This window comes from Malassezia pachydermatis (assembly GCF_001278385.1).
Source record: "Malassezia pachydermatis strain CBS 1879 chromosome Unknown scaffold7, whole genome shotgun sequence".
NCBI classification, from domain to species: domain Eukaryota; kingdom Fungi; phylum Basidiomycota; class Malasseziomycetes; order Malasseziales; family Malasseziaceae; genus Malassezia; species Malassezia pachydermatis.
The window spans coordinates 188,878-202,164 of NW_017253144.1; the positions used below are offsets into that span (position 1 = coordinate 188,878).

Sequence of the window (13,287 nt, forward strand, 5' to 3'; positions counted from 1 at the left end):
GCAACAGCTGAAGACCAGTGCTTCATGCGGTTGCCTACGTGCCACAGGTGCGGGGTTGAAACCCTGGCAACGACGGTGGGGTGGGTAGAGGACGTGGCGTCTCCCTTGGCGCTGACGCACGTGGCCGGCAGGTAGGTACGTCAGGGCCACCCACGTCCCACTGGCAGCGTGGAGGCGGCGAAGAACGCCGTGATGAGCGACATGCCTAGGCCGCGGACAGTGCGAGACCGCGTGGTGTTGGTAGGATGCATGCTGCTAGGCATGTCCGTCTTGGCCCCATTGTATGTAGGGATGGCGCTTACGCGACAGCAATGCCCTCATATCGTCGATTGAGTACTTCCACGATGCGTTCCGTGGCACGCCGCTCGAGCGTGTATTTAGCAGCGGCATCATTACAACATTTAATGCGACAGCCGTGGTATGTGCGCTGCTAGCTACGTTGACAGGGAATACAAAACGAGTATGTACCACAATGTCCCTGACCGAAGGCCTCCCCTGTCACACGTATCCGATTTACGCTCGTGGCGTGCATGGTAATTGACTGTGTGGTCCTACTGACCATTGCTCTACGCGGATTGGACCCGCCTGTGCACACATACATGTACTACATGGTGTTATTAGCTATTGCGATGGCTTTTGCGCTCGTCCAAGCCTACTTGCAGAGCGCTACGATGGTCTTGTGTACACATTTGGATACGGATGGCCATGTGATGAGCTATATGTTATTGGGCCAAGCTATGAATGGCGTCGTGGGGAGCATAGTCAACCTCCTAGTTTCGTCTATGGCGGCATGGCGTGCAGGTACAGCCGACACGGACGTGGATACAAGCCGCAAGCATGCCTTTCAGAACGCGCAGGCGGCGATTGGTGTGTTTGGCTGGACGTTGCTGCTCCAGCTGATAACACTCGACCTCTTCGCTCGTATGCTACGCGTGCCAGTGGTGCAGTCCTGTGTGCGCTCATGGATGGGAGATACACATCACGATGCCACAATGGAGGGCAGCGATGCGATGGCATGGAACCACATCTTGCGCGTTCAAAAGCGGATCACGCTATGGAGTATGAGCAACTTTATGCTCTTTGCTTTTACAATGTTGGTATACCCAGGCCTCACATCGCGTGTCCGAACCGTGACAGAGAACCGGTGGCTCGAAAACCCCGGTGTGTTTATCGCCCTGCACATCGTCGCGATGAATGTGGGCGACTTGGCCGGCCGTCGTCTGCCATTGCTATGGCCGCGCCTTCATATCCAGCGCCCTTCGCTTGCGTTGGCCTTATCTGCCCTCCGTGTACTATTTATTCCCGCCTATCTTCTCTGTCATATGTGGGCATCGCAGCCACTCACGCTGCCTGACTCGGTGTTCTTTTTGCTGACTGTAGTGCTGGGCGTGACGACCGGAAGCTGCTCTACCTCCTTCCTCATATCTGGGCCAAAGAGTGTCCAAGCATCCGCACCGGATGCGAGAGAGCAGACGACACTCTTGGCCTCGTCCGAGTCCGATGCCGCAGATCAAGATACGGCTGTGGCATCGATGCTCATGTCGTTCTGGATTCTGGCTGGTCTGACGGCCGGTAGTTTCCTTAGTATTCTCATGAATGCCATCATATAGTGAGTAGAACGGAATATTTTCATGACTACGTTGCGATTACTCGTCGTCGTAGCCCGACACGGGCGATCGTTGCCTGTCAGGCACTGCGATAGGTTAGTGCACGTGCTGGACCAACGTACAGGGATACGAGATAGGAACACGCTCCGCAGGCTTCCATCCCTGCTGAGCACGGAGGCCGGGGACGGTGAGGACAGCCACAGGGCCTGCGAACGAGTTAGTGACTTGAAAAGACGAGACGAGACGTACCGAAAGCGCCAACAATCAGCGCGAAGAAAATCACAGGGCGCTCATGCGCAGCACGACGCTGCACCATTAGCATACGGTATACATACCAGGTAGTGGATTGTGTTGAACACTGCACCGAACATGTGTGACAGCAAGCAAGCAAGCAGCAGAGAGCTAGCAAAGGCCACGACGACGAGGTGCGCGGACGGCTGAGACGGAGCCACGTGCCTCCTCCGCACAACCACGTGGGTGCCGTGTAGCGTCAGGGGGGTGGTAGGGCCCAACATCTACGCTCTCACGACGGCGTCTGGCTTGTCATAGACACCTATCTATACGTCACCACAGTCTGTGGCTTTTCGACAACGTCACTTTTCAAGGGTGATACGTTAATTCGGACTGTCGGAGTTGAGCAGCGTCGAGAGGCTCGATAATCGCGCACGCGAGCCTCGTTTTGTGGATACGACCACCCGACCTCAAGATATTGTACATACACGCGTGATGGATCGAGCACGATCACCATTTCAAGAAACGGTCGACTCGTTTGGGTCGTCGTTCATTGACTTCTCGAAAGCAGGACCAGACTTCGGCTCGTTCTCGTTCGACGATGCAAGCACACTCACGGAGATGCCTGGGACACTGGGCTTGGCGTCTACGTCGAGCAGTGAACTCCCGTCCAACTTGAGCGCACCTTTCCACTTTGTGCCGGCCAGGAGAGACATGCCGTCCATGTCAGGCATGCTGGTACCACCGGATTTAGACGGCCTTGAAAGCAGCCCTTCGAACGGCAGCACATGTTCTATGTTGAGTCAGTCGAAACCTGCCTCACTGCCTATGAAAGACGTCACAAGCAAAGACTCACATAACTCTGACCCCATGACGGTGCCCTCGATGACAGGCGGCATCGTTGAGTCACCACCCTGCACGCCCCAACAAACAAATCGTGGCCTCCCGATGGTAGGCAGCAACAGCGGCAGCCAACCTGTATCGACCAATACATCGCCGCAGCAAGCACCCATCCGCCAAATGCAGCGTATGCGATTGCACACGATGCACTCCAGCCCCGCGCTAGTCGAAAAGCCCATGGATATGATGTACGAGTCATATGCGCACAGCCCACTATTTTCGCACTTACATGGTATGGCTCCTTCAGGATGGCCTGCGGCAATGGGGTTTGCTCCCAACACGTCCCATCCATTCTCCTCGATGGGCATGCATGCGATGGCTACAACTGCGTTTATCAACCCCTCTTCGACACAGGTGGCCGGTGTGCCGAGAGGGGAGACAGGGGCGTACACGCCCAATAATGCCCCCCCGTCGCATGCACAGCTGCCAGAGTCGGCGAAGCCTGTATCGCCCTCCCGCCGTCGCTCGCATGTGGCCTTACGTGCGCCACGCAAGGCCCAAAGTACGCCGCTGTTTGAGGCCTACGTCCCTGCAGACGGCCACACGCACGTATCTGTGCCTACGTCGCCCTCGAAAGGACGATCCACGCCGAAAGTAGTGCGTCGTCTGGCCAGTCATAGGCGCATGTCGAACCAAGGCACGGGAACGGCCAATGAAGGAAAGACGTTTCCTGGACGCTTGCATATGCGGGGCTCGATGGCAGCGCTGCGCGAAGCCAGTGCAATGCAAGCGTCGACTATTAAAGGCGCCTCAGCCAGTGCCAGCGCTGCTGGTGGTGCACGCAAACCGATTACGCTTAGTTTTGTGCACTATGGCATTGAAGATGCCGAAGAGCTTTGCTCAGCAGTAGCGCCCAGCGGCAGCTACAAAGTGCCGCTGCGCAGTGCGAAAGATTCCGACGAGGAGGGCGACGGCGACGGCGACGGCGATCCTGATGGCGATGGCGACGGCGAATTGGCCCCATCAGCCTGGGCCCCAGCCTCGCAGAGCAGTCGGCACGCTTCGCCGAATGAACCCACCACGCCGCAGAACCCATCAGATCTCATGCCGTCGCCAGTGCCCTACTCTACGTCGCCCTCTACGGCACCGATTCGACCTAGCGCGGCGAAGCCGATGACGCTACGTCGCACGACAACCAATCTGAAAGACTATATGCAAGACAACGCTTAACATGCTTTAGATGGCCGCTTCTGACTTTCCTTTAGAAACTCTCTTATACGCTCTCATGATGAATGTAGAATTTTCGTAACGTTTCCTCGCATATGCTACTACACGCCCAAGGCTTCTCCTCCCTCTAGTCATGAACCTGGTCGACGGGGACCTCAAGGCCCACTGTACGTGCCGTCGCACGAATACGGTCCTGCTCCGACATGCCATACAGTGGATTGTACATCTCCATGAGCGCTGTGTGTTTTCGCTTACTGCGCAGCAGTAATTCAACATCGGCCAATTCGCGTGCCGCTTTGGATGTCGACAAGGTCGCTTGAATATCGGCCCACTGTGTGAGCAGAGACGTGCGAGAGGCATCGTAATTGCGCTGCCACGTAAGTAGGGATACAACGTACCGTTAATGCAATCTCCTGCTGGATTTTAGCAGCTACATCGCGTGCAGTAGCGCGTGTAGCAGCTGCTTCCAATGATACAAAGGAGAACAGCGCATTTGCTGACGCTTTCTGAGCCGCCGTCGACATGCCGAACGTCGTCGTCAACGAAGGATGGAGAATGTGGAGCGACGAAAAAAGGCCGCATTTCGACCGCTGTTGGGCGCGCAGCTATGCCAACCATGGAAAGCGTTCTTTACTACGACACTACGACCCGACACTACATTAGGCATCAAGACTGGCACGTTAGTCCACAGATATACGTTATCCACATACTCGCTAATGCATTCCCACGCTCCTTTCAGGTTTTCCTTCCACAGCGAGACCTTGCCATCGCCGCAGCTGACGGCCAAGACGTTGCCACTAATACTCCAGCTGACACGCCATACCGTGTCAGCAAACTTCGAACGGTCTTCTGCCTTGGTACCAGGCATCAGAGGCGTGCATGTCCATGGGCCCTGTGCTTCGTTCTGAGTCCACACAAGCACCGTGCGATCCTGCGAAGCCGTGGCTAGGTATGTGCGTGGGAGGCCCAGGCTGGGCGCAAACGCGACGTCACGGACCCAGTCCTTGTGGTTCGTGAGCTGGTCCACCTCAACATAGCGGTTATGTTCCTCACTAAACTCCCATACCTTCACGACCGAGTCGCAGCCACCCGTGGCGAAGCGGCGGGTCAATGGGGCATCGGGCGATGTCTCCTTGGCAGAGGTCGGCATCCACGACACGGCATTGCAGCCACCAGGGTGTGCCGTCACAAGATCCACCGACCATGAGCCATCCTCGTTGAACGTCAGTACAGACACACGACCATCCGACGAAGCACATGCCAACGTAGCGCCGAGCTCGTGAGGCGCCCATGCAATGGCGTTGACAGAGGCTGTGTGCAGCGCATGCTCCTTAATACGGGTCCATCCACCCGCTGCACCGTAGGCACCAGTGTTTGTGCCTTCATTCTTCCAGATAAACACCTTGCCGTCGTAGGACGCACTCGCAAGGATCGTGCCGAACGACGGATGCGCCCAAGCCACCTGCCACACAGGTCCTTCGTGGCCCACCAGCGTCTCTCCTGCACCTACAGCTTCTCCATTCTGCACATCAAATACCTTGATGGTGCGGTCCGACGAGCAAGTCGCGAGCTTGCTACCGTAAAAGTCCAGCTGGGCATCGTGCTGTCGCAGTGTAAGCCGGTCTGTGTTTGTGGGTGATACGTACCACCGCATCCTCATGATACGTCTCCACGGTCTTCGTGTCTCCATTCACACCCGCCGCGCTCGTCATGGGCTGGTGCGTCGCCTGCGCGTTAGTGTACCTTCCTTCTCGGCTCCACGTACCATAGCGATGTGGATGGTCGAGCCGCGGCCCACCGCCGGCGCGCCACGCCCACGTCGACGCATCACGTGACTCCCTAGCGGACGGCCGGGCGCCTTTTTTTGTGGACAGGATGCACGCGCGTTAGCCTTGTGTGCCACGACAACGATACGATGTCGACGCCGCCTGGGCCACCTCCGGCCCGTCCAGAGGACGTGGAGAATCCGTACCTAAGTCATCATCAGAAGAAGAAGAGCAGCAAAAGTGGCTCGTCTACGCCTAGCGGCGATGACGCGGACCCTTTGCAGGGCCTCGTTCGCCGCCAAGTGACAGGTGCACAAGCACGGCGTGTGCTGGAGAGCCGCATGAATCCCTTTGCGGTGGGGGGACTGCGTCCTTATTCGGACAACTATACCAAGATCCTTGAGAAGCGCAAGGAACTGCCCGTATATGCACAAATGGACGAGTTTTATGAGAAGTACAACACGCACCAGATCATGGTCATGATTGGTGAAACGGGCAGTGGTAAGACGACGCAGATTCCGCAGTTTGTGGCCCTTACCGACCTTCCGCAGCTGTCCAAGGTGCGTGGTGCGGATGGCGTAGAGGCTCCACGTATGATTGCCTGTACACAGCCACGTCGTGTCGCTGCGATGAGTGTCGCGAAGCGTGTTGCCGAGGAAATGGACCTAACGCTGGGCAAGGAAGTGGGTTACACGATCCGTTTCGAGGATGTGACGGAGCGCGGTAGCACCATTGTCAAGTACATGACTGACGGTATGCTTCTTCGCGAGGCCATGAACGACCACAACCTGGATCGCTACAGCTGTATTATTTTGGACGAGGCACATGAACGTACTCTGGCGACTGATATCCTTATGGGCCTGCTCAAGGACGTTGCGAAGCGCCGTCCAGATCTGAAGATCATTGTCATGAGTGCTACGCTCGATGCCCTCAAGTTCCAAAAGTACTTCCACAACGCGCCTCTGCTCAAAGTGCCTGGCCGTACATTCCCTGTGGAGACGTTCTATACGCAAGAGCCTGAGAAAGATTATGTGGAAGCGGCCATTCGTACTGTGCTCATGATCCATCAAGCTGAAGACCCCGGCGATGTGTTGGTCTTCCTCACCGGTGAGGACGAAATTGAAGATGCCTGTCGCAAGATTCGTACCGAGGCAGATCGTCTCCTGGAAGAAGAGCCGGACCTGTGTGGTCCCTTGAAAGTGGTCCCACTTTACTCGTCTCTGCCGCCGTCGCAGCAGCAGCGCATCTTCGAGCCAGCCCCACCGCCAGCGCGTGCTGGTGGACCGCCTGGCCGTAAAGTGGTGGTCAGCACCAACATTGCGGAAACATCGCTGACCATCGATGGCATTGTGTACGTGGTTGACCCTGGTTTCAGCAAGCAAAAGGTGTACAACCCACGTATCCGTGTGGAATCGCTCCTGGTGAGCCCCATCTCGAAGGCCAGTGCTCAGCAGCGTGCGGGCCGTGCTGGACGTACGCGGCCTGGCAAGTGCTACCGTTTGTATACGGAGCGTGATTGGGCTAGTGAGCTGATTGAGCAGACGTATCCAGAGATTCTGCGCAGCAACCTCGCCAATACTGTGCTGGAGCTCAAGAAGCTGGGCATTGACAACCTTGTTACGTTTGACTATATGGATCCCCCGGCGCCAGAGACGGTCATGCGCGCCTTGGAAATGCTCAACTACCTGGGCGCTTTTGACGACAATGGCCATCTCACGCCTCTGGGCGAGATCATGGCTGAGTTCCCTCTGGATCCACAGCTGGCTAAGATGCTGATCGTCTCGCCGGAGTTCAAGTGTTCCAACGAGATTCTGAGCATTGCTGCGATGCTCTCTGTGCCGAATGTATTTGTACGCCCTAGCCAGCCCTCCCAGCGTCAGGCTGCCGATGCCGCTCGTGCCGAGTTTGCGCATCCCGACGGTGATCACCTGACGCTCTTGAATGTATACCATGCGTACAAGAGCAGCTGCCCTGACATGAAGACGGGGTCGGAGTGGTGCTGGCAGAACTACTTGTCGCATCGTTCCCTGATCCAGGCTGACAATGTACGTCAGCAGCTGCAGCGGACTATGGAGCGCTTCGACCTGGATCTGGTGTCTATGCCGTTTGAGGATAAGCGGTACTACTCGAACATTCGTCAGGCCATTGCATGTGGCTTCTTTATGCAGGTGGCGCACAAGTCTTCGGGCGGTGGCAGTCGTGGAGCGTACACGACGATCAAGGACAACCAGGTCGTGTCGCCTCATCCCTCGACGACGCTTGATCATATGCCAGAGTTTGTGGTGTACCATGAGTTTGTGCTCACGTCACGCAATGTACGTATTCATGCTACTAACCATCTAGTTCATTCGTACTTGTACCGAAGTGCGCCCCGAGTGGCTCTTGGAGTTTGCACCGTCGTACTTTGACCCACGCACGCTCGAAGGTGAGCTCAAGCGCGTCTTTGAGGCCCTCGTCAAGCGTCGCAGCGATGGTCGTCAGGTGAAAAAGGCACGTCGTTAGGTCTGTAGATGCCATTCATCTTAGCTAGGAAAAGGATGCCACGTGGGAGGTGTCGGCGTCCCTCCACGGCGCGATGCGCGTCGGTGGTCGGCCCATGTCCCCCACCAGCATGGCGCCGTTGGAGACGAACGCGGCCACGGCCGCACGAATCCAAGTACGTACACACACACTAACCCAAGTTCTATACCCAGTCCTTCACGATCTTCACTTCGTTGCAGTCCATTGCTGCGGCCCAGGAAGACGAGGTCCAAACAAACGAACAGGCTTGGCTGCATGCTGGCCCTTCTGTACAAACCATGCAATACTACCATCGTGTAGGGTCGTTGTACTCAGACACCATTCACACATATGTACAGGCACTGGAGGTACGTAACTGAGCCCTACTCATCGCAGGCCATCGACACCACCGAGTCCGACTACGAACGCCATGTGCAAGAGCTGCATATGATTTTCCACCTTGCTCAGGTGCTCTACGTACCGGAAGACGGCAGTGGCATGGGCGTCGTCGGCGAAGAGCTGCTCCACTGGCTGAACGCACACGATGTAGCGCCTACCACGGAGCAGGGCCAACAAATTGCGGAGACCATTCCGCCGCACGACCATGCTGAGTACTGGGACTACCTATTCCGCTGCGTCCTGCGTGGCTTCTTCTCGACAGCTGCGACCGTACTGCAGTCGTATATGACCCAAACACGCTCGGCTACGCTGCAATCGATCACGTCCGATACTATCCAGATCTTGCAAACCGTGCCACGATCGACGGTCTTTACGACCGAGCAGGCGTTCTTTGCTGCTCACCGTCACTGGCATACGTCTGTGCGTGTGTTCCTCAGTGGCATCCAACGTCAGATGGATGCCGTCGAGTCGGAACTGCAAGACGCTAGTGCGTCGCCCAGTGATGAGCGTCTTGAGCTCGAAGCGCAGTTCCGTTGTCTCCTTGAGCTTCTATGTGGTGTACAGGAGCGGATCTTGGAATTCTCCGAGGACTGGAAAGAAGCATTGTGTGCGTGGGGCATCCTAGTACAGCCGGCAATCAAGCGCGATGATGTGCCGGACGTCGCACAGACCATCATGGAGACTCTGCCTGTGGATGGCACATTGCCTAGCGAAAGTATCATGGCATCGTTCTTCCGGGGGGATATTACTAAAGTACGTTCACTTTCACTCACCGGCAGGGAATCAAGCTATGTGCCTCGTATGATGAATGGCTCGCAGCTCATCTGGGCGACTACTTTGACAAGGCCCAACTGCTCACGGCGCCTGATGAAATCCCATCGTCCTCCAGCCCATCGCCCACGCTTACACCGCTTCTCCTTGCGTGGGCAGAAACTCTGCTGCGAGAAGAGAGGTTGTGGCGGATGGCCCTCTCGTACCTTCATGTGATCGGCACACCCGAAGCTCGATCGAAAATGCGCTCGATCTTGTTTGATGTGCCACTGTTGGATCCACCGTCGGAGCCCATGTCCGAGGACCAGGCGGCTGAAGAGCAGTTCCACAAAGTGGAAGAAGTACTGAGTGCCTGTATTGAATACGGTATGGACGATGAAGTGCGTCTCGTGTGCCAGCGCGTGGGGCATGCCCTCATGGAGCAGCAGAAATACGGCTTGGCTATTGCCTACAGCGTTCGTGCGCGTGATGCTCGGCAAATTCGCACGATTGCAGACCATATGCTGCGTGTATACGTCGAACAGGGCCCAGCAGCGTTCATCGCCAGTGTCGACACTGTCCCCCGTGTTCTTCTTGAGACGGCGGAGAGTCTCGGCGACGATGACACAGACACGGCCCAAGCACCACTGCCCACGCCATTTGCCACGACCTCGAGCATTTTCTCTGCGCAGACATTTGCGCCGTTGGTCTTCCATTTCAAGTACTGTGACTTTCATAAACTGTTTGCAAATGAAGCCACATGGCACGAGGCTGCTCACGTCCTGGTGGGCTTGCTGACCAGTGATGTCACACCAGAGTCGTTCCTCAGCGTGCTCCTAGTCGATGCCTTGCCCTTTATCCAGGCATCAGATCTCTACTTTACCATGGCTGAGACCTATGAACTACTTCGCATCACGGAAAAGGTCTCAGCAGGGTCTGACATGCACGAGAATCCGCAAGCGGCTGACTTCTATTTCCATTGGCTCGAGCAATTATTGGCACACACAGACGAAGGCAAGGAGTCTCAGTTCACTCGACGCAAACTTGCCCAAGAGCGTATGATGGTGGTGCGGTTGGCCCTTACTCAATACCTTTCACGAGCCCTCGTAGAAGCAGGCCCTACGCCTCTAGTCCTGTAACATTGGCACATGGCCTTATCATCATCAGACACACTTCGTAGAAAAGGGGATTTGCATGGTATGAGCACAACGTCTAGATACGGGTGAGTTCGCCTATACAAGAAACAGGCATCCAGGCATCGCGCCTAGCGTGTGCAAGCGCAGCAAAAAACGCGAATAGCTTTTTTTGGGAGGGGGAGTGTGTCAAGACCGTACATTTAGCTCCAACGCAGGCCTTTAAACCACAGTGCCAGCGTTCGAGGCAATACGCGGCCACAGGTCAGCGCACTCCTTAGCAACAGGGCCAGTGATAGCACTGCCCTTCATCTCACCCTTCGGGTTCACAATAACACCGGCGTTGTCCTCGAAGTAGAGGAAGACACCGTCACGACGGCGCCACGGCTTGCGCTGACGCACAACCACGGCCGGCATGACCTTCTTACGCAGCTCGGGCTTACCCTTCTTGACCGAAGCCACGAACATGTCACCAGCAGCAGCAGCCGGGAGACGGTTGAGCGAGGCACCAGTACCGTTCACGGCAATGACGTACAAGTTCTTCGCACCCGAGTTGTCGGCGCAGTTTATGACCGCACCCGCCGGGAGGGCGAGCGTCATGCGGTACTTGTTACCAACGGAGATCTTAGGCATGGTGCTTCTAACGGTGGTAAAGAGCCGAACGTAGGTGCTCGCGTTGAATGTACACAGCGCTTCGCGCCTTGGTACTATATAACACGTGATTTTTTACAACATTATGTAAGGAAAGAGCTAGGATGTAGTGGAGGCTATCACCTCCACATTGGAAGTGGTCATGCACGAAGCCACGGTGTGTTTCGCGTGCACGCGCAGGGCAGAGTCAAGTGGGAGCAGTTGATGCCGGCCCCATTATGCGATCTGCAAGTACCACTCGCATTCAGACATGGCAATGAATAGTTTAATGACGAATTAGGCTCAAGAACTCTTCACGAGTTTTGGCATGGCTCCGGAATACGCCCAGCATGCAGCTGGTCACAGTACTTGCGCCAGGCTTCTGGACACCACGCATGGCCATGCACATGTGCTCGCACTCCATCACGACAGCCACACCTCGTGGCTTCAACGCTTCATTAATGGCCAAGGCCACTTGTCGTGTAAGACGTTCTTGGACAGAGAGGCGGCGAGCGAAAGTTTCTGCAATACGCGCGAGTTTGGACAGGCCAATCACCATCCGGTTGGGAATATATCCGATATGAATCTTACATGAGTCGCTTAACAGCAACATACCTTGCCTTTGAATGGGACCAAATGATGTTCACAAAGGCTGTATACATCAATGTCACGTACAATAACCATCTCATCATGGTTTTCGTCGAAAATGGCATTCGAGATTACGTCTTGATCACATAAGTTGGGATAGGATACGTACCACATAGACGCTCTTCATATCCTTTCGTCATCCATAGCAGTGCACGCGCATAACGCTTGGGGGTATCTTTCAGACCAGCACGATCTGGGTCTTCGCCTAGGCACTCCAAAATGGTGCGCACAGCGCCAGCTAATTTTTCCTCATTGGCTTTCGACTCTTCTGGAGTGTAATTCAGACGATCAAGCGTTGATTTGGCTTTCAAAGTTAATGATACAGGTACATACCTGGCCATCCAAGACCATGTTGATTTAACACCGCAGCGATAGGATCACGCTCATCGGAGAACCCGCTAATCACGGTCATAGCACCTGTGGGAGTGCCAAGACCACCGCCACGCTGATTAACATTGACAGTAGCTAACGACGGACTCAATGGTGGGAGCGTATCAGGACCATCCAATTCTTCGTTTTCCTTCCTTTTTAGCACGTCACGTATACCTACGTCGAATCGGCGCTTTGTACCACGGTCGACCTCCATGCCGCTGGGCATACCCAAAGATTCTCGCTTGGGTGTTCTCGTGGATCCTCCTCGGCAGTCTTGGGACAGCACCCCATTAGCTAATCACTCCTAAGTGATGCATATCCATGATGCAAAATAGACACGGAGTGATTGGCTATCCCAACCCACTTGAAAAGGCGACTAGTGCGTCCAAGCCGGTCTTAACCACTACCCAACATGTCGAAGACCTTTTCTATGGATGAAGTGAAGGAGCACAACTCCCAGGACTCGGCCTGGATTGTGATCAAGGGTGATGTTTACGATGTCACTCCGTGGCTTGATGATCACCCGGGTGGCAGCAAGATCCTGATCAAGAACGCGGGCAAGGATGCTACGGACAAGTTCATGAACTTCCACCCGGACAACGTTCTCAAGGACATTGCCCCGAAGTACAAGATCGGTACCCTTGCCGAGGGCTCGAAGCTCTAAATACGTCTCTGTCGCTGCGTAGACAGAACTGTGATGGTTTGTCATGAACGCCATTGCTATAGGTGAAGGATTTACTTGATCCATGCCATAATACATCCAATCTGATTATTTCTATGCCTATAATAGTGTGAATGATACGTTGCAGAGTTTATTTGTAGTGATGCCATTTGGGTGTTTGTGCATGTAGTATAGGCAAAATACTGCGATGCTATCACTCTATCAATAGAATGAATAGGTAACCGCCTCTGCTCAAGGGCCAAGATCGTCGGCTCATGTAGCTAAAGTTCCATAGGAGATAACTAGCCGTTTGACAGATCCCGCACAGACCGGGCCAGACATTTCCGACTTCGGCACGACATTGGTCGTACTATGACTAAGCACCGAGCGGACTCGCGGGCATCGGATGGAGACACGCCCTGGACAAAATTGGATCCAAGCTGCCCGGAATTTTGCATCGATTAGACTTGCGTGTAGGTATAGACCGACGAAGATTTTTGCCTATACGGTCTCCCTTACCTTTG

The 13,287-nt window shown here is 55.2% G+C and overlaps 10 protein-coding genes across 10 annotated transcripts; 5 read left to right on the top strand and 5 right to left on the bottom strand.

Moving 5' to 3' along the window:
- Positions 1 to 201: 201 nt before the first annotated feature.
- On the top strand, positions 202 to 1,610 carry Malapachy_1493 (nucleoside transporter; the record flags this gene model as incomplete). Its single annotated transcript, XM_018135997.1, has 3 exons — positions 202 to 281; positions 310 to 460; positions 489 to 1,610. 3 exons carry the CDS (start codon positions 202 to 204, stop codon positions 1,608 to 1,610), a joined length of 1,353 nt encoding a protein of 450 aa, XP_017990677.1.
- A 36-nt stretch (positions 1,611 to 1,646) lies between these two features.
- Malapachy_1485 (hypothetical protein) lies at positions 1,647 to 1,978 on the bottom strand (the record flags this gene model as incomplete). Its single annotated transcript, XM_018135989.1, has 4 exons — positions 1,647 to 1,693; positions 1,730 to 1,813; positions 1,857 to 1,914; positions 1,943 to 1,978. The coding sequence occupies 4 exons, from the start codon at positions 1,976 to 1,978 to the stop codon at positions 1,647 to 1,649; spliced, it is 225 nt and encodes a 74-aa protein (XP_017990882.1).
- A 355-nt stretch (positions 1,979 to 2,333) lies between these two features.
- Positions 2,334 to 3,908, top strand: Malapachy_1492 (hypothetical protein; the record flags this gene model as incomplete). Its single annotated transcript, XM_018135996.1, has 1 exon — positions 2,334 to 3,908. One exon carries the CDS (start codon positions 2,334 to 2,336, stop codon positions 3,906 to 3,908), a length of 1,575 nt encoding a protein of 524 aa, XP_017990689.1.
- Positions 3,909 to 4,032: 124 nt separating this feature from the next.
- Malapachy_1515 (hypothetical protein) lies at positions 4,033 to 4,429 on the bottom strand (the record flags this gene model as incomplete). Its single annotated transcript, XM_018136019.1, has 2 exons — positions 4,033 to 4,275; positions 4,304 to 4,429. 2 exons carry the CDS (start codon positions 4,427 to 4,429, stop codon positions 4,033 to 4,035), a joined length of 369 nt encoding a protein of 122 aa, XP_017990651.1.
- A 135-nt stretch (positions 4,430 to 4,564) lies between these two features.
- On the bottom strand, positions 4,565 to 5,733 carry Malapachy_1479 (wd40 repeat-like protein; the record flags this gene model as incomplete). The annotated part of the gene is made up of 4 exons (XM_018135983.1): positions 4,565 to 4,577; positions 4,616 to 5,508; positions 5,552 to 5,632; positions 5,671 to 5,733. 4 exons carry the CDS (start codon positions 5,731 to 5,733, stop codon positions 4,565 to 4,567), a joined length of 1,050 nt encoding a protein of 349 aa, XP_017990914.1.
- Positions 5,734 to 5,820: 87 nt separating this feature from the next.
- Malapachy_1518 (pre-mrna splicing factor) lies at positions 5,821 to 8,173 on the top strand (the record flags this gene model as incomplete). The annotated part of the gene is made up of 2 exons (XM_018136022.1): positions 5,821 to 7,986; positions 8,015 to 8,173. 2 exons carry the CDS (start codon positions 5,821 to 5,823, stop codon positions 8,171 to 8,173), a joined length of 2,325 nt encoding a protein of 774 aa, XP_017990760.1.
- A 109-nt stretch (positions 8,174 to 8,282) lies between these two features.
- Malapachy_1552 (hypothetical protein) lies at positions 8,283 to 10,458 on the top strand (the record flags this gene model as incomplete). The annotated part of the gene is made up of 4 exons (XM_018136056.1): positions 8,283 to 8,327; positions 8,353 to 8,538; positions 8,567 to 9,322; positions 9,349 to 10,458. 4 exons carry the CDS (start codon positions 8,283 to 8,285, stop codon positions 10,456 to 10,458), a joined length of 2,097 nt encoding a protein of 698 aa, XP_017990817.1.
- A 216-nt stretch (positions 10,459 to 10,674) lies between these two features.
- Malapachy_1549 (60s ribosomal protein l23) lies at positions 10,675 to 11,085 on the bottom strand (the record flags this gene model as incomplete). The annotated part of the gene is made up of 1 exon (XM_018136053.1): positions 10,675 to 11,085. The coding sequence occupies one exon, from the start codon at positions 11,083 to 11,085 to the stop codon at positions 10,675 to 10,677; it is 411 nt and encodes a 136-aa protein (XP_017990833.1).
- Positions 11,086 to 11,368: 283 nt separating this feature from the next.
- On the bottom strand, positions 11,369 to 12,316 carry Malapachy_1550 (gtp cyclohydrolase i; the record flags this gene model as incomplete). The annotated part of the gene is made up of 4 exons (XM_018136054.1): positions 11,369 to 11,668; positions 11,698 to 11,807; positions 11,840 to 11,998; positions 12,064 to 12,316. The coding sequence occupies 4 exons, from the start codon at positions 12,314 to 12,316 to the stop codon at positions 11,369 to 11,371; spliced, it is 822 nt and encodes a 273-aa protein (XP_017990815.1).
- A 198-nt stretch (positions 12,317 to 12,514) lies between these two features.
- On the top strand, positions 12,515 to 12,766 carry Malapachy_1519 (cytochrome b5; the record flags this gene model as incomplete). The annotated part of the gene is made up of 1 exon (XM_018136023.1): positions 12,515 to 12,766. The coding sequence occupies one exon, from the start codon at positions 12,515 to 12,517 to the stop codon at positions 12,764 to 12,766; it is 252 nt and encodes an 83-aa protein (XP_017990761.1).
- Positions 12,767 to 13,287: the final 521 nt, after the last annotated feature.